Source organism: Heptranchias perlo, chromosome 3 (assembly GCF_035084215.1).
Source record: "Heptranchias perlo isolate sHepPer1 chromosome 3, sHepPer1.hap1, whole genome shotgun sequence".
Classification (NCBI taxonomy): domain Eukaryota; kingdom Metazoa; phylum Chordata; class Chondrichthyes; order Hexanchiformes; family Hexanchidae; genus Heptranchias; species Heptranchias perlo.
Window position 1 is genome coordinate 136,396,746 of NC_090327.1, and position 18,696 is coordinate 136,415,441.

General features: G+C 43.7%; 1 protein-coding gene across 3 annotated transcripts in view; it reads left to right on the forward strand.

Moving 5' to 3' along the window:
- The window catches only part of LOC137320253 (neurocalcin-delta), a 357,975-nt gene that overhangs the window by 294,425 nt on the left and 44,854 nt on the right, over positions 1-18,696 (forward strand). For all 3 annotated transcript variants that reach the window (XM_067982028.1, XM_067982030.1, XM_067982029.1), the window contains one exon: positions 3,177-3,575. In XM_067982028.1, coding sequence (XP_067838129.1) covers positions 3,198-3,575 — 378 coding nt within the window. In that variant the 5' untranslated portion in view covers positions 3,177-3,197. The remainder of the gene's footprint in view (positions 1-3,176; positions 3,576-18,696) is intronic.

Below are 18,696 nucleotides of genomic sequence, written 5' to 3' on the forward strand. Positions count from 1 at the left end.
CAATGACTGGTAATCGAACTTTAAAGAGATGCAAACAGCTGCCCAAAATAGTGGATGTGCTTAATACGGTTTATGCGGCATCTTTGTATTTGACGCCTATGGTAATGGCAAATGGTTAACACCATTTGACCGATTACAGGTGACTTTCCGGGATAAGCGGGGATGGTGTAAGCGGTGGGGACTGTACTTTGCACTGTAATAAGTTAACAGGAAGTGCAGTTTTATGGATGCATCTGATGATCATGCCCCTTTAAAAGAACTTGTGCATTATAATAATAACTATTGGTAATAATTAATTCTGCAGCATTAGTCCACAAATAGGATAGCCAAACTTACTAATAATTAATGCCTTTTAAAACATCTCTGTCTCTGTTTTTAAAAAAAAAAGTGACTTTTTTTTGTTTGCTACTGAATTATGTGGTGTCATAAACTGCATTGGAATACATCATTACATCATTTGTGTTTGATTCTACCATGACAAAAATGATGCACTTTCTTCTGGCTACACTCCCTTCACAAATATAGGATGATAAATACTTGACAAATATTTCTCATTAAGGAAGGGCAGGTGACAGAAGTGTTAGTGAGGGATCACTTTGGGACCAGTGATCATAATTCCATTAGTTTTAAGATAGCTATGGAGAATGATCGGTCTGGCCCAAAAGTTAAAATTCTAAATTGGGGAAAGGCCAATTTTGATGGTATTAGACAGGAACTTTCAGAAGTTGATTGGGAGAGTCTGTTGGCAGGCAAAGGGACGTCTGGTAAGTGGGAGGCTTTCAAAAGTGTGTTAACCAGGGTTCAGGGTAAGCACATTCCTTATAAAGTGAAGGGCAAGGCTGGTAGAAGTAGGGAACCTTGGATGACTCGGGAGATTGAGGCCCTAGTCAAAAAGAAGAAGGAGGCATATGACATCCATAGGCAGCTGGGATCAAGTGGATCCCTTGAAGAGTATAGAGATTGCCGGAGTAGAGTTAAGAGAGAAATCAGGAGGGCAAAAAGGGGACATGAGATTGCTTTGGCAGATAAGGCAAAGGAGAATCCCAAGAGCTTCTACAAATACATAAAGGGCAAAAGAGTAACTAGGGAGAGAGTAGGGCCTCTTAAGGATCAACAAGGTCATCTATGTGCGGAACCACAAGAGATGGGTGAGATCCTAAATGAATATTTCACATCGGTATTTACGGTTGAGAAAGGCATGGATGTTAGGGAACTTGGGGAAATAGATAGTGATGTCTTGAGTGTACATATTACAGAGAGGGAGGTGCTGGAAGTCTTAACGCGCATCAAGGTAGATAAATCTCCAGGACCTGATGAAATGTATCCCAGGACGTTATGGGAGGTTAGGGAGGAAATTGCGGGTCCCCTAGCAGAGATATTTGAATCATTGACAGCTACAGGTGAGGTGCCTGAAGATTGGAGGGTAGCAAATGTTGTGACTTTGTTTAAGAAGGGCGGCAGGGAAAAGCCTGGGAACTACAGACCGGTGAGCCTGACCTCTGTAGTGGGTAAGTTGTTAGAGTGTATTCTGAGAGACAGGATCTACAGGCATTTGGAGAGGCAGGGACTGATTAGGAACAGTCAGTATGGTTTTGTGAGAGGAAAATCATGTCTCACGAATTTGATTGAGTTTTTTGAAGGGGTAACCAAGAAGATAGATGAGGGCTGTGCAGTAGACGTCGTCTACATGGACTTTAGCAAAGCCTTTGACAAGGTACCGCATGGTAGGTTGTTATATAAGGTTAAATCTCACGGGATCCAAGGTGAGGTAGCCAATTGGATACAAAATTGGATTGACGACAGAAGACAGAGGGTGGTTGTAGAGGGTTGTTTTTCAAACTGGAGGCCTGTGACCAGCGGTGTGCCTCAGGGATCGGTGCTGGGTCCGCTGTTATTTGTTATTTATATTAATGATTTTGGATGAGAATTTAGGAGGCATGGTTAGTAAGTTTGCAGATGACACCAAGATTGGTGGCATTGTGGACAGTGAAGAAAGTTATCTAGGATTGCAACGGGATCTTGATAAATTGGGCCAGTGGGCCGATGAATGGCAGATGGAGTTTAATTTAGATAAATGTGAGGTGATGCATTTTGGTAGATCGAATCGGGCCAGGACCTACTCCGTTAATGGTAGGGCGTTGGGGAGAGTTATAGAACAAAGAGATCTGGGAGTACAGGTTCATAGCTCCTTGAAAGTGGAGTCACAGGTGGATAGGGTGGTGAAGAAGGCATTCAGCATGCTTGGTTTCATTGGTCAGAACATTGAATACAGGAGTTGGGATGTCTTGTTGAAGTTGTACAAGACATTAGTTAGGCCACACTTGGAATACTGTGTACAGTTCTGGTCACCCTATTATAGAAAGGATATTATTAAACTAGAAAGAGTGCAGAAAAGATTTACTAGGATGCTACCGGGACTTGATGCTTTGACTTATAGGGAGAGTTTAGATAGACTGGGACTTTTTTCCCTGGAGAGCAGGAGGTTTAGGGGTGATCTTATAGAAGTCTATAAAATAATGAGGGGCATAGATAAGGTAGATAGTCAAAATCTTTTCCCAAAGGTAGGGGAGTCTATAATGAGGGGACATAGATTTAAGGTGAGAGGGGAGAGATACAAAAGGGTCCAGAGGGGCAATTTTTTCACTCAAAGGGTGGTGAGTGTCTGGAACAAGCTGCCAGAGGCAGTAGCAGAGGTGGGTACAATTTTGTCTTTTAAAAAGCATTTGGACAGTTACATGGGTAAGATGGGTATAGAGGGATATGGGCCAAGTGCAGGCAATTGGGACTGGCTTAGTGGTATAAACTGGGCGACATAGACATGTTGGGCCTGTTTCCATGTTGTAAACTTCTATGATTCTACAGCGTCTCATTAAAATCCAGCATGCCCTCCCTCCCGAGGTGATTATGAACGAGTTCTCATAAGTAATACAGAAAGAGTCCCCTCAAATAATGCTCTTACTATGGATCCCAATCAGGATATTAATGTTTCCTTATCTTTCAGTTTCTGACTGACCTGCTGTATATTTCCAGAATTTTCTGTTTCTTGCATATTTTTCAAAGTGTTTTTTTTAAATCTGATATGCAGCTGTTGCTGAGGAATATTTTCCTTGGCAGATTGGATTGGACCTCACTCTAACTCTAGCTTAAATCAATGTTTTTTTGGAATTGTTCTGCAGCTGAAGACCTCTAAATTCAAGATGGGGAAGCAAAACAGCAAGCTACGGCCTGAGGTGATGCAGGATTTGCTGGACAGCACAGACTTCACAGAGCACGAGATCCAAGAATGGTATAAGGGTTTCCTCAGGGATTGCCCTAGTGGGAACTTATCAATGGAAGAATTCAAGAAAATTTATGGGAACTTCTTTCCCTATGGGGATGCTTCCAAATTTGCTGAGCACGTTTTTCGCACTTTTGATGCCAACGGAGATGGGACAATAGACTTCCGGGAGTTTATCATTGCACTAAGTGTCACATCGAGGGGCAAACTGGAGCAGAAACTAAAGTGGGCATTCAGTATGTATGATCTAGATGGAAATGGATATATCAGCAAGTCAGAAATGCTGGAGATTGTTCAGGTAACTCTTGAATTAAAAGATTGTGGTTTCAAGTTGCGATTTGAGCATGTAATCTAGGCTCAAATATGTTTGCACCTATGTAAATAATAACCAGAAAATGTAGGAAAGGCACTGGTGAAAAACCAGCGTGCAAGAAAGACCGGGGGTCATTTTAATTTTTTATCGCTGGGTGATAAACAGGCGATGGCAAATCGGCCGCCCATTTTACAACGCGCCTGATTTTATTTGCTAAAGAAAACCAGGCCGGATGTAAAACAGGCGGCTAATTCGCTATCGCTATTCGTTTTTCACCCGACAATAAAAGTTAAAATTGCCCCCACTGTGTAAATTAAAATAAAACATCACTCTATTACTGTGGGAAGGGGCTCGGACTGAGGCACATTGTGAGGGCAGAGTAGATGGAGCTTCGTTCTGAACTGGCCTATGCTATACCTTACACTGCATGGTAGAGGCAGAAAAACGTTCGGACCCCAGTACTGACTCCGTGGGACTGATGTCTGCAGGGAGGGTGCGGGAGAGACCGAAAACGGTGGAAGTTCATTGAGTTTCACAGCCAGATCCAGCAGGTAAGTGCCTTTCCATCACTGCTTGTGGGCCAGGAGGAGCAGGAGTGCTTCCGCCCAGCCAACCAAGCAAACCTGCTTCCCTCCCCACGACCGGCCGATCCCTCCACCCCCCCACCCCCCCACTGCAATCCGATCTTCTCCCACCCCCGTCTCTACCGACCTTTGATGTCCCCAAGGGCTCCAGGAACCTTCCCACCCACCCCTCCCCGATCTCCACTACAGCCTTTCCAATCCACCCCAGACTTCCAATCTCACCAAGGCCTTTCCAATCTCCACCCCTGGCCTTTCCGATTTCTCCCCCCACCCCCAGCCATTCTGTTCTCTCCCTCCCTCCCTGCTCTCCGCACCCCGGCTGCAGCCTGGTTCCTGCAGGCCTTCCCACATGGCAGCCAGCTAGCCTCTCAATCTGGCTGGCTGCCGGCTGGAAAACGGAGGCAAAAAATTTAAATGAGGTCCTGCCGTTAAATTCGGCAGGACCTCCGGGTTACCTACATTTCCTGGTTTCCTGGCCGCTACGACCGTTCCCTCTCTTTTCTCCTCCCTCCCCCCCCCCCCCCCCCCCCCCCAGCAAATATCGGAGCCGTATAGTCTATTTCAGACAGATGTTTGTTTTAATCTCCCATGTTACATATGGAGGAGCAACTGTGCTTTTGAAGTGGGATCCTCAATAAATCTGCTGTGTGTGATCTATTTATATAGTAGGTTAGTTTTTCTTTCTACAAGGGACTTCTCCTTTCCTTTTCACAGAATGCAGAGCTGTGTCAGTAATCCAGTCGGAAAATGTATTTTGATCCATGTAATGTTCACTGTTTTGATGCATTCCTAGTGGTACTTTATCTCTCTTTTTGTTTTAAATTTTTATTCCGCCCCCTACTTTCCCAGCTGGGAGGGTGAGGGAGAGTCATGGCTACATAGAGTTCTTAGCAAAGTTAAAGCCCATGGGATTAAAGGGACAGTGACAGCATGGATACGAAATTGGCTAAGGGACAGAAAGCAGAGAGTAGTGGTGAACAGTTGTTTTTCAGATTGGAATGATGTTCCCCAGGGGTCAGTATTAGGACCACTGCTCTTTTTTATATATATATATATATATATATATATATTATATATATATATATATATTAATGACCTGGACTTGGGTATAGAGAGTATAATTTCAAAGTTTACAGATGACACGAAACTTGGAAATGTAGTAAACAATGTGGAGGATAGTAACAGACTTCAGGAGAACACAAACTGTGGAAATGGGCAGACACATGGCAGATGAAATTCAACGAAGAGAATTGTGAAGTGATGCATTTTGGTAGGAAGAATGAGGAGAAATCTATCAATCTCAGATTTAACTTTCACAAGTGAGCTAGCATCAACTGCCGTCTGCAGAAGAGCATTCAAAACGTCTCCCACCCTTTGCGTGTAGGACCATTTCCTAACTTCACTCCTGCACGTCCCGGCTCTAAATGTCAGGCTATGTCCCCACGTCCTAGTATTCAAGTCTAGGAGACCTCCAAAAAGTTACAAATGTCTCGACAGCCAGAAGCAATAATCCAGCCACTAACCTGTAAATCCTGCATGGTCCCTTTAAATAGCGCCGGTGGGGGGTCCTCCAGGCACTCTAAGACACGTTCAGATGGTCGGGGTTAAGACTGTGCATTGAGTTGAGCGTTAACTCCCAAAATGGTTTCTATCACTTTAAATCAGCGTTGCACACTGAAGCCATTTTCTTCCTACTTTACATGATTGCAGCGTTCGTTATCTGCGCCTGCGTTAACTCCTATACCAAGATGGTGCCCGTCACACTGGAAACGTGCATGTGCATCCAAGACTCCGTCTTCAATGTCAAAGAGGCCGTGTAGCGCCAAAACAACGGGCGCTACACGGCCCAATTTAGCGCCCACAGAGTACAAAAGCAAGGAGGTTATGCTTAAACCTTTATAAAACACTTGTTAGGCCTCAGCTGGAATATTGTATTCAATTCTGGGCACCACACTTTAGGAAGGATGTCAAGGCCTTAGACAGCGTGCAGAAGAGATTTACTAGAATGGTACCAGGGATGAGGGACTTAGTTATGCGGAGAGATTGGAGAAGCTGGGATTGTTCTCAGAACAGAGGCAGTTAAGGGGAGATTTAACAGAGGTGTTCAAAATCATGATGTGGAGATGCTGGTGATGGACTGGGGTGGACAAATGTAAGGAGTCGCACAACACCAGGTTATAGTCCAACAGCGTTATTTGAGATCACAAGCTTTCAGAGCTTTGCTCCTTCGTCAGGTGAAGGATGAAGGAGCAAAGCTCCGAAAGCTTGTGATCTCAAATAAAGCTGTTGGACTATAACCTGGTGTTGTGCGACTCCTTACGTTCAAAATCATGAACGGTTTTGATAGAGTAAATAAAGAGAAACTGTTTCCAGTGGCAGAAGGGTCGGTAATCAGAGGATACAGATTGGCAAAAAAGCCAGAGGCGATATGAGGAAACATTCTTTTGCGCAGCAAGTTGTAATGATCTGGAATGCACTGCCTGAAAGGGCGGTGGAAGCAGATTCAATAGTAAGTTTCAAAAGGGAATTGGATAAATACTTGAAGGGGAAAAAAATTTACAGGGCTATGGGGAAAGAGCAGGTGAATGTGACTAATTGAATAGCTCTTTCAAAGAGCTGGCAGAGACATGATGGACCGAATGGCCTCCTCCTGTGCTATACCGACTATGATACATACTTCTCTGTGGGTTTCATCAATGCTGCTCCATATTTGGAGATGGAATTGAAATGGGGCAAAAGATAATTCATCAGTTTTTCCTTCCCATGTGTCGTGGCTTAACTAAGAATTCATAAATCTCACCCAGACTCAGTCAAATCACTCAGATTAATTACCAGCCCTTGCACTCCAAATTGGCACTTTGCATTGGACGCATCTGCCTCTCAATGATATCCTTGACTCGATTCAAACCCAGATTGTGGAGATAAGATGGTAATTTATGCTAGTGTCCTAACAAAACACTTGTGCAACCTTGTTGGCCTCAGTCCCAGCCTCAAAAGAGCTCCTCCCCCACAGTAACAGTGTCATGTTTTATTTTACACACAGTGGGGGCCATTTTAACTTTTATCGCCAGGTGAGAAACGGACGATGGCGAATCAGCCGCCTGTTTTACATCCTGCCCGGCTTTCTTTCTCGATGGGCAAAATCTTGACCTGTTCTGATTGTAATGAGTCACACAATCTTCTGTTTTTAGTTTCAGAATGATGGCTTTCCCCAACTAAGTTAGGCCTTGCAACCGGGCCTATCTCGTTTGAAATGAAATCCCATTAGGACCCACTGCCACACTTTCTCTGAGGGTAGTTCAGGTCACCACTAGGTCTTTCTCTTGGACTGCAACATCTTAAGATGATTGAAAGCCCCCACCAGACTTACTGCTTTTAGCTCGGGGGAACCTCGGCAATTCAGAGATTGCACCTGTTCTGAAATGGGTTGAATATTTGAAAAGGACAGTTATTCTTCCCATCTGTTCATCGGAATCCTGCTCGGAGCAAAGTTATGTGAACAAGATGAGGAAATGTAGGATTAAAAGGCTCAGACACCAGTCCTGATGCCGTTACCCTCTTTTCTGCTTCATTATATCACCAAGCTTTTCATTGGTCATTATAGTCTAGTTTTTTTTTCTGCCTTTTAATGATTTCTTTTTACATTTCCATGGTAGCAAGTAAGTGCCACAGGACATGTGGCACATTTACTCTCTCTTCCATGATGGTTGTTACAGAAGTAGCAATTCACATTATTCTTGCAGGCAGGCTCAGTTCCTGGGACAACCAGCATTTTATCTTTCTGATCTTTTAATGGCTGTACATGAGAACACTTTGTGTACATGAGCTTGCTGCCTCAGTCACTGCTTGCTCCCCAGCTCCCTCAGTATGCACACATACACGCAGGTACAGGTAATTGCTTAGTCTGTACACTCGATAGCTCTGTACTTGGAATCAACACTAAGTAGCAGTAATTGCTTCAACCTTGAAATTCACCTAGCTACAGCCTAGAACGTTCTCTTCGGAAAACACCATGTTAGATATTGGGGAAACTTGTGTTCTTATTATATGCTGTTATGAAAATCAGAATCTGCAATATATATGTTTTATTCTAGTTTTTTTTTCTGAAAATACAGTTAAAGTAAAGAATGTGTAATAGCGGGAATAATAACTACTGTGATGTTAACACCAATTTCATCATTGTGTGTACAAAAACACAGGGACGATGGGCTCAATTTTAAACCTAAATTGGGGGCGGTGGGGGTGGCTGCGAAAATTGCAGAAATGCAGAGCGAGTTCGGAAGCCAGCTCCAATCCGCCGACTTCAGAGTTTCTCACAGACGCACCTGTGTGCGCGCAGGCGTCCCAAATCCGGAAGATGATAGTTAAAGAACCAAATGTACCTCATATTAGGTAGTTAGAACGATTTTTAAACTTACCTGGGCGGCTTTCCCACGGCTTCTGATTCACGCCTGGTGAAACCAGGCATGAAGGACCAGATCAGGCAAAAAAGAACCAAAATAAATTAAATAACAAACCATTGCACAAAGTTAAAACACAAAATCAACCTACCTTTCCTCCCTCTCTGATCTTCCCCTCTCTCCTCTTTCCCCCCCCCCCCTCCCCCGCCAGCTGCCAACCTGCCACCATTTCAAAATTGATCCCAATATCCCTTTAAGGGTCCTCAGCATGTAATGAAGTCATCTAGGCTCAGTATGCAGCTTGTGCAACCAGCTGAGCCCAAACCATTTCCATTCCCAGAAGGAGTGTTGTATAAACACTGCACTGTAAGTGCTTCCACATCATGATCCAACTTTTTCCGTACACTGTAATTTTTCCCTTTATTGGCTCCTGCTTTTTCTGTAGATTATCCTGTTTAAACATGGGTGAAAACAAAAAGTCTGGATACTATGGTACTGCTAGGTGCTTACTCTGAGGAATTATGGGCACAGATGTTTTGAAAGCATTGCAAATTGATTTTGCATGGAGTTGAGGCCAGTTTACTTCTCTCAAGAGAGAAAAACCAGATTAGTGTGCCTCAGTGACAGCTTCCTAGTCTAGTGCTGGAAGGGGGAAATTCCAAAGTTGCCTCAAGGAGCTTTGTTTTTTGCACTGGTTCCTGGCACAAAATACTGTTCACATCATTGCACTAGAGCAAACCACACAAGATTTACATTGTGCGGAAACAAATTAGGAAATTTGACTGGGGAAAGGATAAAAGAGGGCAAAAGAGTAACTAGGGAGAGAGTAGGGCCTCTTAAGGATCAACAAGGTCATCTATGTGTGGAACCACAAGAGATGGGTGAGATCCTGAATTAATATTTCACATCGGTATTTACGGTTGAGAAAGGCATGGATGTTAGGGAACTTGGGGAAATAAATAGTGATGTCTTGAGGAGTGTACATATTACAGAGAGGGAGGTGCTGGAAGACTTAACGCGCATCAAGGTAGATAAATCTCCGGGACCTGATGAAATGTATCCCAGGACGTTATGGGAGGTTAGGGAGGAAATTGCGGGTCCCCTGGCAGAGATATTTGAATCATCGACAGCTACAGGTGAGGTACCTGAAGATTGGAGGGTAGCAAATGTTGTGCCTTTGTTTAAGAAGGGCGGCAGGGAAAAGCCTGGGAACTACAGACCGGTGAGCCTGACATCTGTAGTGGGTAAGTTGTTAGAGGGTATTCTGAGGGACAGGATCTGCATGGTTTTGTGAGTGGAAAATCATGTCTCACGAATTTGATTGAGTTTTTTGAAGGGGTAACCAAGAAGATAGATGAGGACTGTGCAGTAGACGTGGTCTACATGGACTTCAGCAAAGCCTTTGACAAGGTACCGCATGGTAGGTTGTTACATAAGGTTAAATCTCACGGGATCCAAGGTGAGGTAGCCAATTGGATACAAAATTGGATTGACGACAGAAGACAGAGGGTGGTTGTAGAGGGTTGTTTTTCAAACTGGAGGCCTGTGACCAGCGGTGTGCCTCAGGGACAGGTGCTGGGTCCGCTGTTATTTGTTATTTATATTAATGATTTGGATGAGAATTTAGGAGGCATGGTTAGTAAGTTTGCAGATGACACCAAGATTGGTGGCATTGTGGACAGTGAAGAAGGTTATCTAGGATTGCAACGGGATCTTGATAAATTGGGCCACTGGGCCGATGAATGAATGGCAGATGGAGTTTAATTTAGATAAATGTGAGGTGATTCATTTTGGTAGATCGAATCGGGCCAGGACCTACTCCGTTAATGGTAGGGCGTTGGGGAGAGTTATAGAACAAAGAGATCTGGGAGTACAGGTTCATAGCTCCTTGAAAGTGGAGTCACAGGTGGATAGGGTGGTGAAGAAGGCATTCGGCATGCTTGGTTTCATTGGTCAGAACATTGAATACAGGAGTTGGGATGTCTTGTTGAAGTTGTACAAGACATTAGTAAGGCTACACTTGGAATACTGTGTACAGTTCTGGTCACCCTATTATAGAAAGGATATTATTAAACTAGAAAGAGTGCAGAAAAGATTTAGTAGGATGCTACCGGGACTTGATGGTTTGACTTATATGGAGAGGTTAGATAGACTGGGACTTTTTTCCCTGGAGAGTAGGAGGTTAAGGGTGATCTTATAGAAGTCTATAAAATAATGAGGGGCATAGATAAGGTAGATAGTCAAAATCTTTTCCCAAAGGTAGGGGAGTCTATAACGAGGGGACATAGATTTAAGGTGAGAGGGGAGAGATACAAAAGGGTCCAGAGGGGCAATTTTTTCACTCAAAGGGTGGTGAGTGTCTGGAACGAGCTGCCAGAGGCAGTAGTAGAGGCGGATACAATTTTGTCTTTTAAAAAGCATTTGGACAGTTACATGGGTAAGATGGGTACAGAGGGATATGGGCCAAGTGCAGGCAATTGGGACTAGCTTAGTGGTATAAACTGGGCGACATGGACATGTTGGGCCGAAGGGCCTGTTTCCATGTTGTAACTTCTATGATTCTATAAGTCCAATGAGCACTCAATCTTGAAAAATTGCATTCCCAGAAATTCTGATTTGAGTCTATTAAACTGTCGGGGGAGGGGCTGAAATATGGGACATAGTCTGGATCTACTGGGTTTATGCCCCATTTAGGTTCCAGCGGAAATGAGGGCAGGAGGAAGATGCATCCGCCCTAGCAAGAGTGCAGCCAATCAAATGAAGGGTTTCGAACTTATTCCTCCTTCGAAAACCTCACCTTATTCCACCCTTCTCTGAGCTCATTATGACCATTAGACCCACCTCTTGCTCCCTTGAACACATTACCACTAACTGCTGAGCACTCAACTTTCCTTCTGGGCCCCCATGCAAGCTGACATTGTAATTGTTCTCTCTTTCAAAACCACTATCATCAACCCACCCTCTGTTCCTCTGTCCTTGCAAGTTATCACCCCATCTGCAATCTCCATTTCCTCTCAAGTCCTTGAACACGTCGTCACCTCAAACTCATGCCCACCTTTCCCAAAACTCCATGTTTGACTCTCTCTAATCCGGTTTCCACAGCATCGAAAAATCACAATTGACATCCTCTGATTGTGCCTATGGTGCATTTTTCCTCCTCATCCTCTCCGCAACCTGTGACATTGTCGACCACACCACCCTTCTCCAAAACTTTTCTTCTATTGTCCAGCTCAGTGGGATTGCTCTCGCTTGGATCCTCTCTTAGCTATGATGTAGGAAGAAAAGCAGTCAAAGTTCTGCAGTCAGTTTCAGGAGCTAGGGAAGAAGTTAAAAAGCAGGACCTCAAAGGTAGTAATCACAGGATTACTCCTAGTGCCATGTATAGGAATAGTAGGATAAGACAGGTTAATGTGTAACTGGAGAAATGGTGCAGGAGGGAGGGCTTCATATTCCTCGGGCATTGAGATCAGTTCTGGGGCAGGAGGGATCTGTTCAAGATGGACGGGTTGCACCTCAACAGAGCTGGGACCAATGTTCTCGCGAGGAGGTTAACTAGTGCTGTGGGGGAGGGTTTAAACTAATTTGGCAGGGGATTGGGCACCAGGATGAAACATTAGAGAGGAGAAACAAGGTACACAGAGGATTGGGAGAGACAAGTAGCACTCGAGTAAAGAATAGTTCAGAAATAGGAGGGATCAGACGGGGCAAATATGAGGCAGACTAGATGAGTTTAGAGTGCATGTGTGTAAATGTACGTAGCCTGATAAATAACGTTGGTGAGCTGCAGGCTCAAGTTGCCACATGGGACTATGGTATAGTGGCAATAATCAGAGACCTGGCTCAAAGAAGGGGAAGATTGGATACTTACTATTCTTGGCTACAAGGTATTCAGGAAGGATAGGGAAGGAAAGAAAGGGAGATAGGGGGGGTGGGTGGCAGTATTGATCAAAGAAACTATTGTAGCGCTGGAAAGGGATGGTGTAGTTGAAGGGTCAAAGACAGAATCTGTTTGGTTAGAATTGAGGAACAATAGAGGAGCTATTACACTACTGGGTGTATACTGTAGACCACCAAATAGTGGGAAGGAGAGAGGGGGGAAAATTTGCAGGCAAATTACAGAAAGATACAAGAACTATAGTGTAGAGATAATGGTGGACTTCAATTATCCCAATATAGACTGGGATAGTAACAGTGTAAAGGGCAAAGAAAGGGAGGAATTCCTGAAATGTGTGTTTCTAGCCCAACCAGGAAGGAAACTCTGCTGGATCTAGTTCTGGGGAATAAAGTGGGGCAGATGGAGCATGTTTCAGTGGGGGAGCATTTGGGAAACAGTGATCACAATATCATTAGGTTTAGCATAGTTATGGAAAAGTCCTCAGAACAATCAAATGTGAAAATGCTTGACTGGAGGAGGGCTACTTTCACTGAGTTTAAAAAGGCATCTTGGCCAAGTGGATTGGAATCAAACATTGGTAGACAAAACAGTAATTGAACAATGGGAGGCCTCCAAGAAGGAATTGGTTCAGGTACAGAGTAGACACATCCCTACAAGGGGGGAAAGGAAGGGCATCCAAAGCTAAAGCTCCCTGGATCACTAAAGATTTAGCGATTAAAATGAAACAGAAGAAGGAGGCTTACGACAAATGTACGGTTCATAATACAGTAGAGAACCAGGCTGAATACAGAAAGTACAGAAGAGATCTAAAACACGGAATAAGAGGGGCAAAGAGAGCGTATGAGAGATTAGCGGCTAAAAGTCTTTTATAAACATACAAATAGTAAAAGGGTAGTCAAAGCAAGGGTAGGACCGATTAGGGACAAAAAAAGAGATCTTCTTGTGGAGGTAGAGGGCGTGGTTGAGGTACTAAATGAATACTTCGCATCGGTCTTCACTAGAGAAGAGGATGCTGTCTTTGTAGCTGCAAAAGAGGAGGTAGTAGCGATATTGGATAGGATAAAAATAGATAACACGATGGGCCAAATGGCCCCCTTCTGTGCTGTATCTTTTCTATGGTTCTATAAAGAAGAGGTACTTAAAAGATTGTCAGTACTCAAAGGAGAAAAGTCACCCAGTCCAGATGGATGCTTCCTAGGTTACTAAGGGAAGAAAGGATGGAAATTGCAGAAGCTTTGGCTGCAATCTTCCAATCCCACTTAGATATGGGGATGGTATGGAAGGGTTGCAAACATTAAACCACTGTTCAAAAAAGGGGAGAGGAATAAACCTGGCAATTACAGGCCAGTCAGTCTAACATTGGTGGCGAGGAAACTTTTAGAGAATAATCTGGGACAAAATAAATTGGCACTCGGAAAAAGTATGAGCTGATAAATGAAAGTCAGCACGGATTTGTTAAAGGCAAATGGTGTTTGACTAACTAGATTGAGTTCTTTGATGAAGCAACGGAGAGGGATGATGCGGGTGGTGCGGTTGATGTGTATATGGACTTTCAAAATGCGTTTGATAAAGTACCCCATAATAGATTTAAAATTAAATAAACTTAAAAACTAAAATTAAAGCCCGTGGGATTAAAGGGACAGTGGCAACATTGATACAAAATTGTCTAGGAGACAGAAAGCAGAGAGTAGTGGTGAATGGTTATTTTTCAGACTGGAGGAAAGTATATAGAGGTGTTCCCCAAGGGTCAGTATTAGGACCACTGCTCTTTTTGATATATATTAATGACCTGGACTTGGGTATAGAGGGTGTAATTTCAAAGTTTGCAGATGACACAAAACTTTGAAATGTAGTAAACAATGTGGAGGATAGTAACAGACTTCAGGAGGACATAGCCAGAGGCGACATGAGGAAACATTTTTTTATACAGCGAGTTGTAATGATCTGGAATGCACTTCCTGAAAGGGTGGAAGCAGATTCAATAGTAACTTTCAAAAGGAAGTTGGATAAATACTTGAAGGGAACAAAATTTACAGGGCTATGGGGAAATAGCAGGGGAATGGGACTAATTGGATAGCTCTTTCAAAGAGACGGAACAAGCACGATGGGCCGAATGGCTGCCTCCTGTACTGTACCCACTGTGATACTATCCAATCGTAACTGTACCATTTCCAACAATGGCGTCTCTTCCAATACATGCAGTGTTATCTCTAGTGTTCCCCAAGGATCTATGCTTGGCCCCCTCCTCTTCCTCATCTGCCACCTGGTGACATCATGTGAATGCATGGGGTCAGCTTCCACACGCATGCTGACAACACCCACCTCTCCACCACCAGTCGCAACTGCTGCTATGTTGTCAGATTGCTTTTCCAATATCAAGTCGTGGGTGAGCTCCAGTTTCCTCCAGATAATCATTAGGGAGACTGAAGCCATTGTCTTTGGCCTCCACCCCAAACTCCGTCCCCTTGCCACCAATTCCACGTCCCTCCCTGGCCAGGGTCTCAGGTTGAACCCGACTGTTTGCAACCTCAACATCCCATTCGATCCCTGAGCTGAGCTTCCATCCCCGTATCTTCTCCTTCACAAAGACCGCCTAATTCCACCGCCATGCCTACCTCAGTCCAGCTGCTGCTGAAGTCCTCATCCGTGCATTTGTCACTTCTAGACTCATGGATGCCATTGCCCAGCTGGCTGGCCTCCCATCCTCCACTCTCTGTATAGTTCAGCTCATGCTAAACTATCTTGCCCATATATCCCACAGCAAGTGGCGCTCACCCCTTACTCCTGTTCTTGCTGACCTACATTGGCTCCCAGTTCCCCCCATACTTCGAATTTAAAATTCTCATCCTCATGTTTAAATCCCTTCATGGCCTTACGCCTTATGACTCTCCCCAGAACTTTCTGTTCCTCTGACTCTGGCCTCCTTAAAACCCACCTCTTCACCCAAGCTTTTGGTCACCCCTCCTAATATCTCCTTGTTTGGTTTGGTGTCCGTTTTTTCATTACACTTCCATGAAGCGCCTTGGAATGCGTTTTCTACATTAAAGGCGTTATATAAATGCAAAATGTTGTTGTCGTTGGATGATGTCATTTGTCCTCAATTGTGTCTTTTGCACCATAAGATAAGCCACCATATAACAAGGGAATCTTAGAGCTACAGTGAAGTGCTTCATTGTGGTAATATACATTTATTTTGGATTGTTTTCTTTTGTAAAATGTTTTTGAACTTTATTTTTGAGGCTCCTAGCTTCATTTAGAAGCCTCCCTCAAGACTGTTATGGAATTTCCCTAAAACACTCTAAGGCCACAAGTATGGGTTTCCCAATGGTAACTCTTTTTAAATATGGATTGTGAGAGGCAGAGGAGGAGGGACAGCAGAGAAGCCAGGAGGTCAGGCTCATAAAACAGCATTGCTGAAGGTCCAGGATCTCCCACAGATACCCAACTACCAGGCTGTACAGATCCAGAAGATCTATGTTGAATATATCGCTGGAGTTTTGCATAAGGCGGCTGTGGATCAGCCCAGAAGCCCTGCTCCATCCTACAGGGAGATCTGCAAACTTCCATAAGAAGCAGGACAGCACTTACTGCAGTTCTAAAAGTCACTACAGCACTTAATTTCCTTGGATCGTTCCAAAGGGCAATAGGCAACTCTGCCAGGTCAGTCAATTTGCTGTTCATTCTTGCATGAGGCAAGTTAAATAATGCACTGTTTGCCAGGGCAACCCAGTTATTTACATTTGACGCAGGATCAAGATAAATACGTGAGCAGTCCATTAATTTTTATCACCGTGCTAGGTTACCACAAATGCTTGAGTAATAGATTGCACTCATAGCCATACAATCCCCTACTGTCAACCCACGCCATTACCTGAATACAAATGGATTTCACTTCCTTAATGCCCAATTAGTGTGCGACTACAGATACTGCTGGCCAATGCCCAGTATGCAGGGAGTTACCATGATTAATTCATCCTTCAGCAGTCCAGTGTGCCTGCACACGTTCATAATCAAAGACAAGGTGCTCGCTGGCTTCTTGAAGATAATGAATATCCAATACTACCTTGGTTTTTAACACCATTGAGAAGCACCACCAATGAAATAGAGGAATGCTGCAAGGAGGCTCCCATCGCACTTGAATTAACATTGAACAGGCAATTGGCATACTGAAGGAAAGATTTAGGTGCCTAGATAGACCTGGGAGCTCCCTGCAGAATGTTTCCAATGTTGTCTTGTGAATTTTGTTGACCTGTTGGTTTCTGAAGAGCGAAGCAGTGCAGGAAATAGCAGAAATTGAGATTCCTAACTAGGAGACCGAGTGAGAAGCTGAACCTCCTGAGAGAGAAGAAAGACATGAGGAAGACACAGCAGGGTTATAGATAGCTGCTGGGAGGAAGCTGCAAGGCAAACTGATCAGAGAGTCTTTCAGTAATGTCTGATCATAATATAACTATACAACATCTGTAATAACCAGGATGCTCTACATAATTTAAATCTACAATCCTTCAAAACACTCCATTAAAAGCAGAAGTCCCATGGGGTTCCCAACCGACATAATAGGCTTGTCAGCAAAATTGAAGCCCATGGAATAAGAGAGGCTATGGCAGCATGAATACAAAATTGGCTAAGTGACAGGAAACAGAGAGTAGTGGTGAACGGTTGTTTTTCGGACTAGAAGAAGGTATACAGTGGTGTTTCCCTGGGATCGGTACTAGGACCACTGCTTTTTTTTAATATATATATATATATATATATTAATGACTTGGACTTGGGTGTACAGGGTACAATTTAAAAATCTGCAGATGACTCAAAACTTGGAAGTGTAGTGAACAGTGAGGAGGATAGTGATAGACTTCAAGAGGACATAGACAGACTGGTGGAATGGGTGGACACATGGCAAATGACATTTAATGCAGAGAAGTGTGAAGTGATACATTTTGGCAGGAAGAACAAGGAGAGGAAATATAAACTAGATGTTCCTGCATCCTCTTTAGAATTGTACCAGAGAGTTCTGGGGGTATATGTGCTCAAATCTTTCAAGCTGGCAGGACAGATTGAGAAATCAGTTTAAAAAAAGCATACGGGATCCTGGGCTTTACAAATAGAGGCATAGAGTACAAAAGCAAGGAAGTTATGTTGAACCTTTATAAAACACTAGTAAGCCACAACTGGAGTGTTGTGTCCAATTCTGGGCACCGCACTTTAGGAAAGATGTGAAGGCTTTAGAGAGGGTGCAGAAAAGATTTACTAGAATGGTTCCAGGGATGAGGGACTTCAGTTATGTGGATAGACTGAAGAAGCTGGGGTTGCTCTCCTTTAGAGGAGAGAAGGTTGAGAGGAGATTTGATAGAAGTGTTCAAAATCATGAAGGGTTTAGATAAAGTAAATAAAGAGAAACTGTTCCCATTGGTGGGAGGGTCAAGAACCAGAGGACATAGATTAAAGGTGATTGGCAAAAGAACCAAAGATGACATGATGAAAAACATCTTTACGCAGTGAGTTGTTATGATCTCGAATGCGCTGCCTGTGAAAGGGTGGTGGAAGCAGATTCAATTGTGGCTTTCAAAAAGGAGTTGGATAAATACTTGAAGGGAAAAAATTTGCAGGGCTACAGGGAAAGTACAGGGGAATGGGACTAACTGGATTGCTCTTACAAAGAGCTGGCATGGGCCGAATGGCGGCCTCCTGTGCTGTAACGATTCTATGATTCTAACTCCTTAATAATCTTTTTCTATCACGGTACAACTTTATATTTACAAGAAAAAAAGCATGAACATGATTTCCGACAACTAAAACCCATATAAGCTTTTCGGAACTATATAACTGAGAAATCACTAGACTCACTGCCATGCATTACTACTCTTGTGACTTTTCAATTTTTCCTCAGTTCTTTTCTAACATTCTAAGTGTCACCTGAGGACCAGGGATCCAAGATGTGGACAGCTGCTCGATATGATTATGAATGTAAGGAATCTTACAACACCAGGTTATAGTCCAACAGTTCCACCTGACGAAGGAGAAAGCCTCCGAAAGCTTGTGATTTTCAAATAAAACTGTTGGACTATAACCTGGTGTTGTAAGATTCCTTACATTTGTACACCCCAGTCCATCACCGGCATCTCCACATCACTATGTGATTATGAGCATCTTGGGACAGAGTTGGCTGAGTCCTAGGGTGACAGACTGCTTCTCTGGGCTTGGAATATCCACAGCCTCTTGACTTTTTT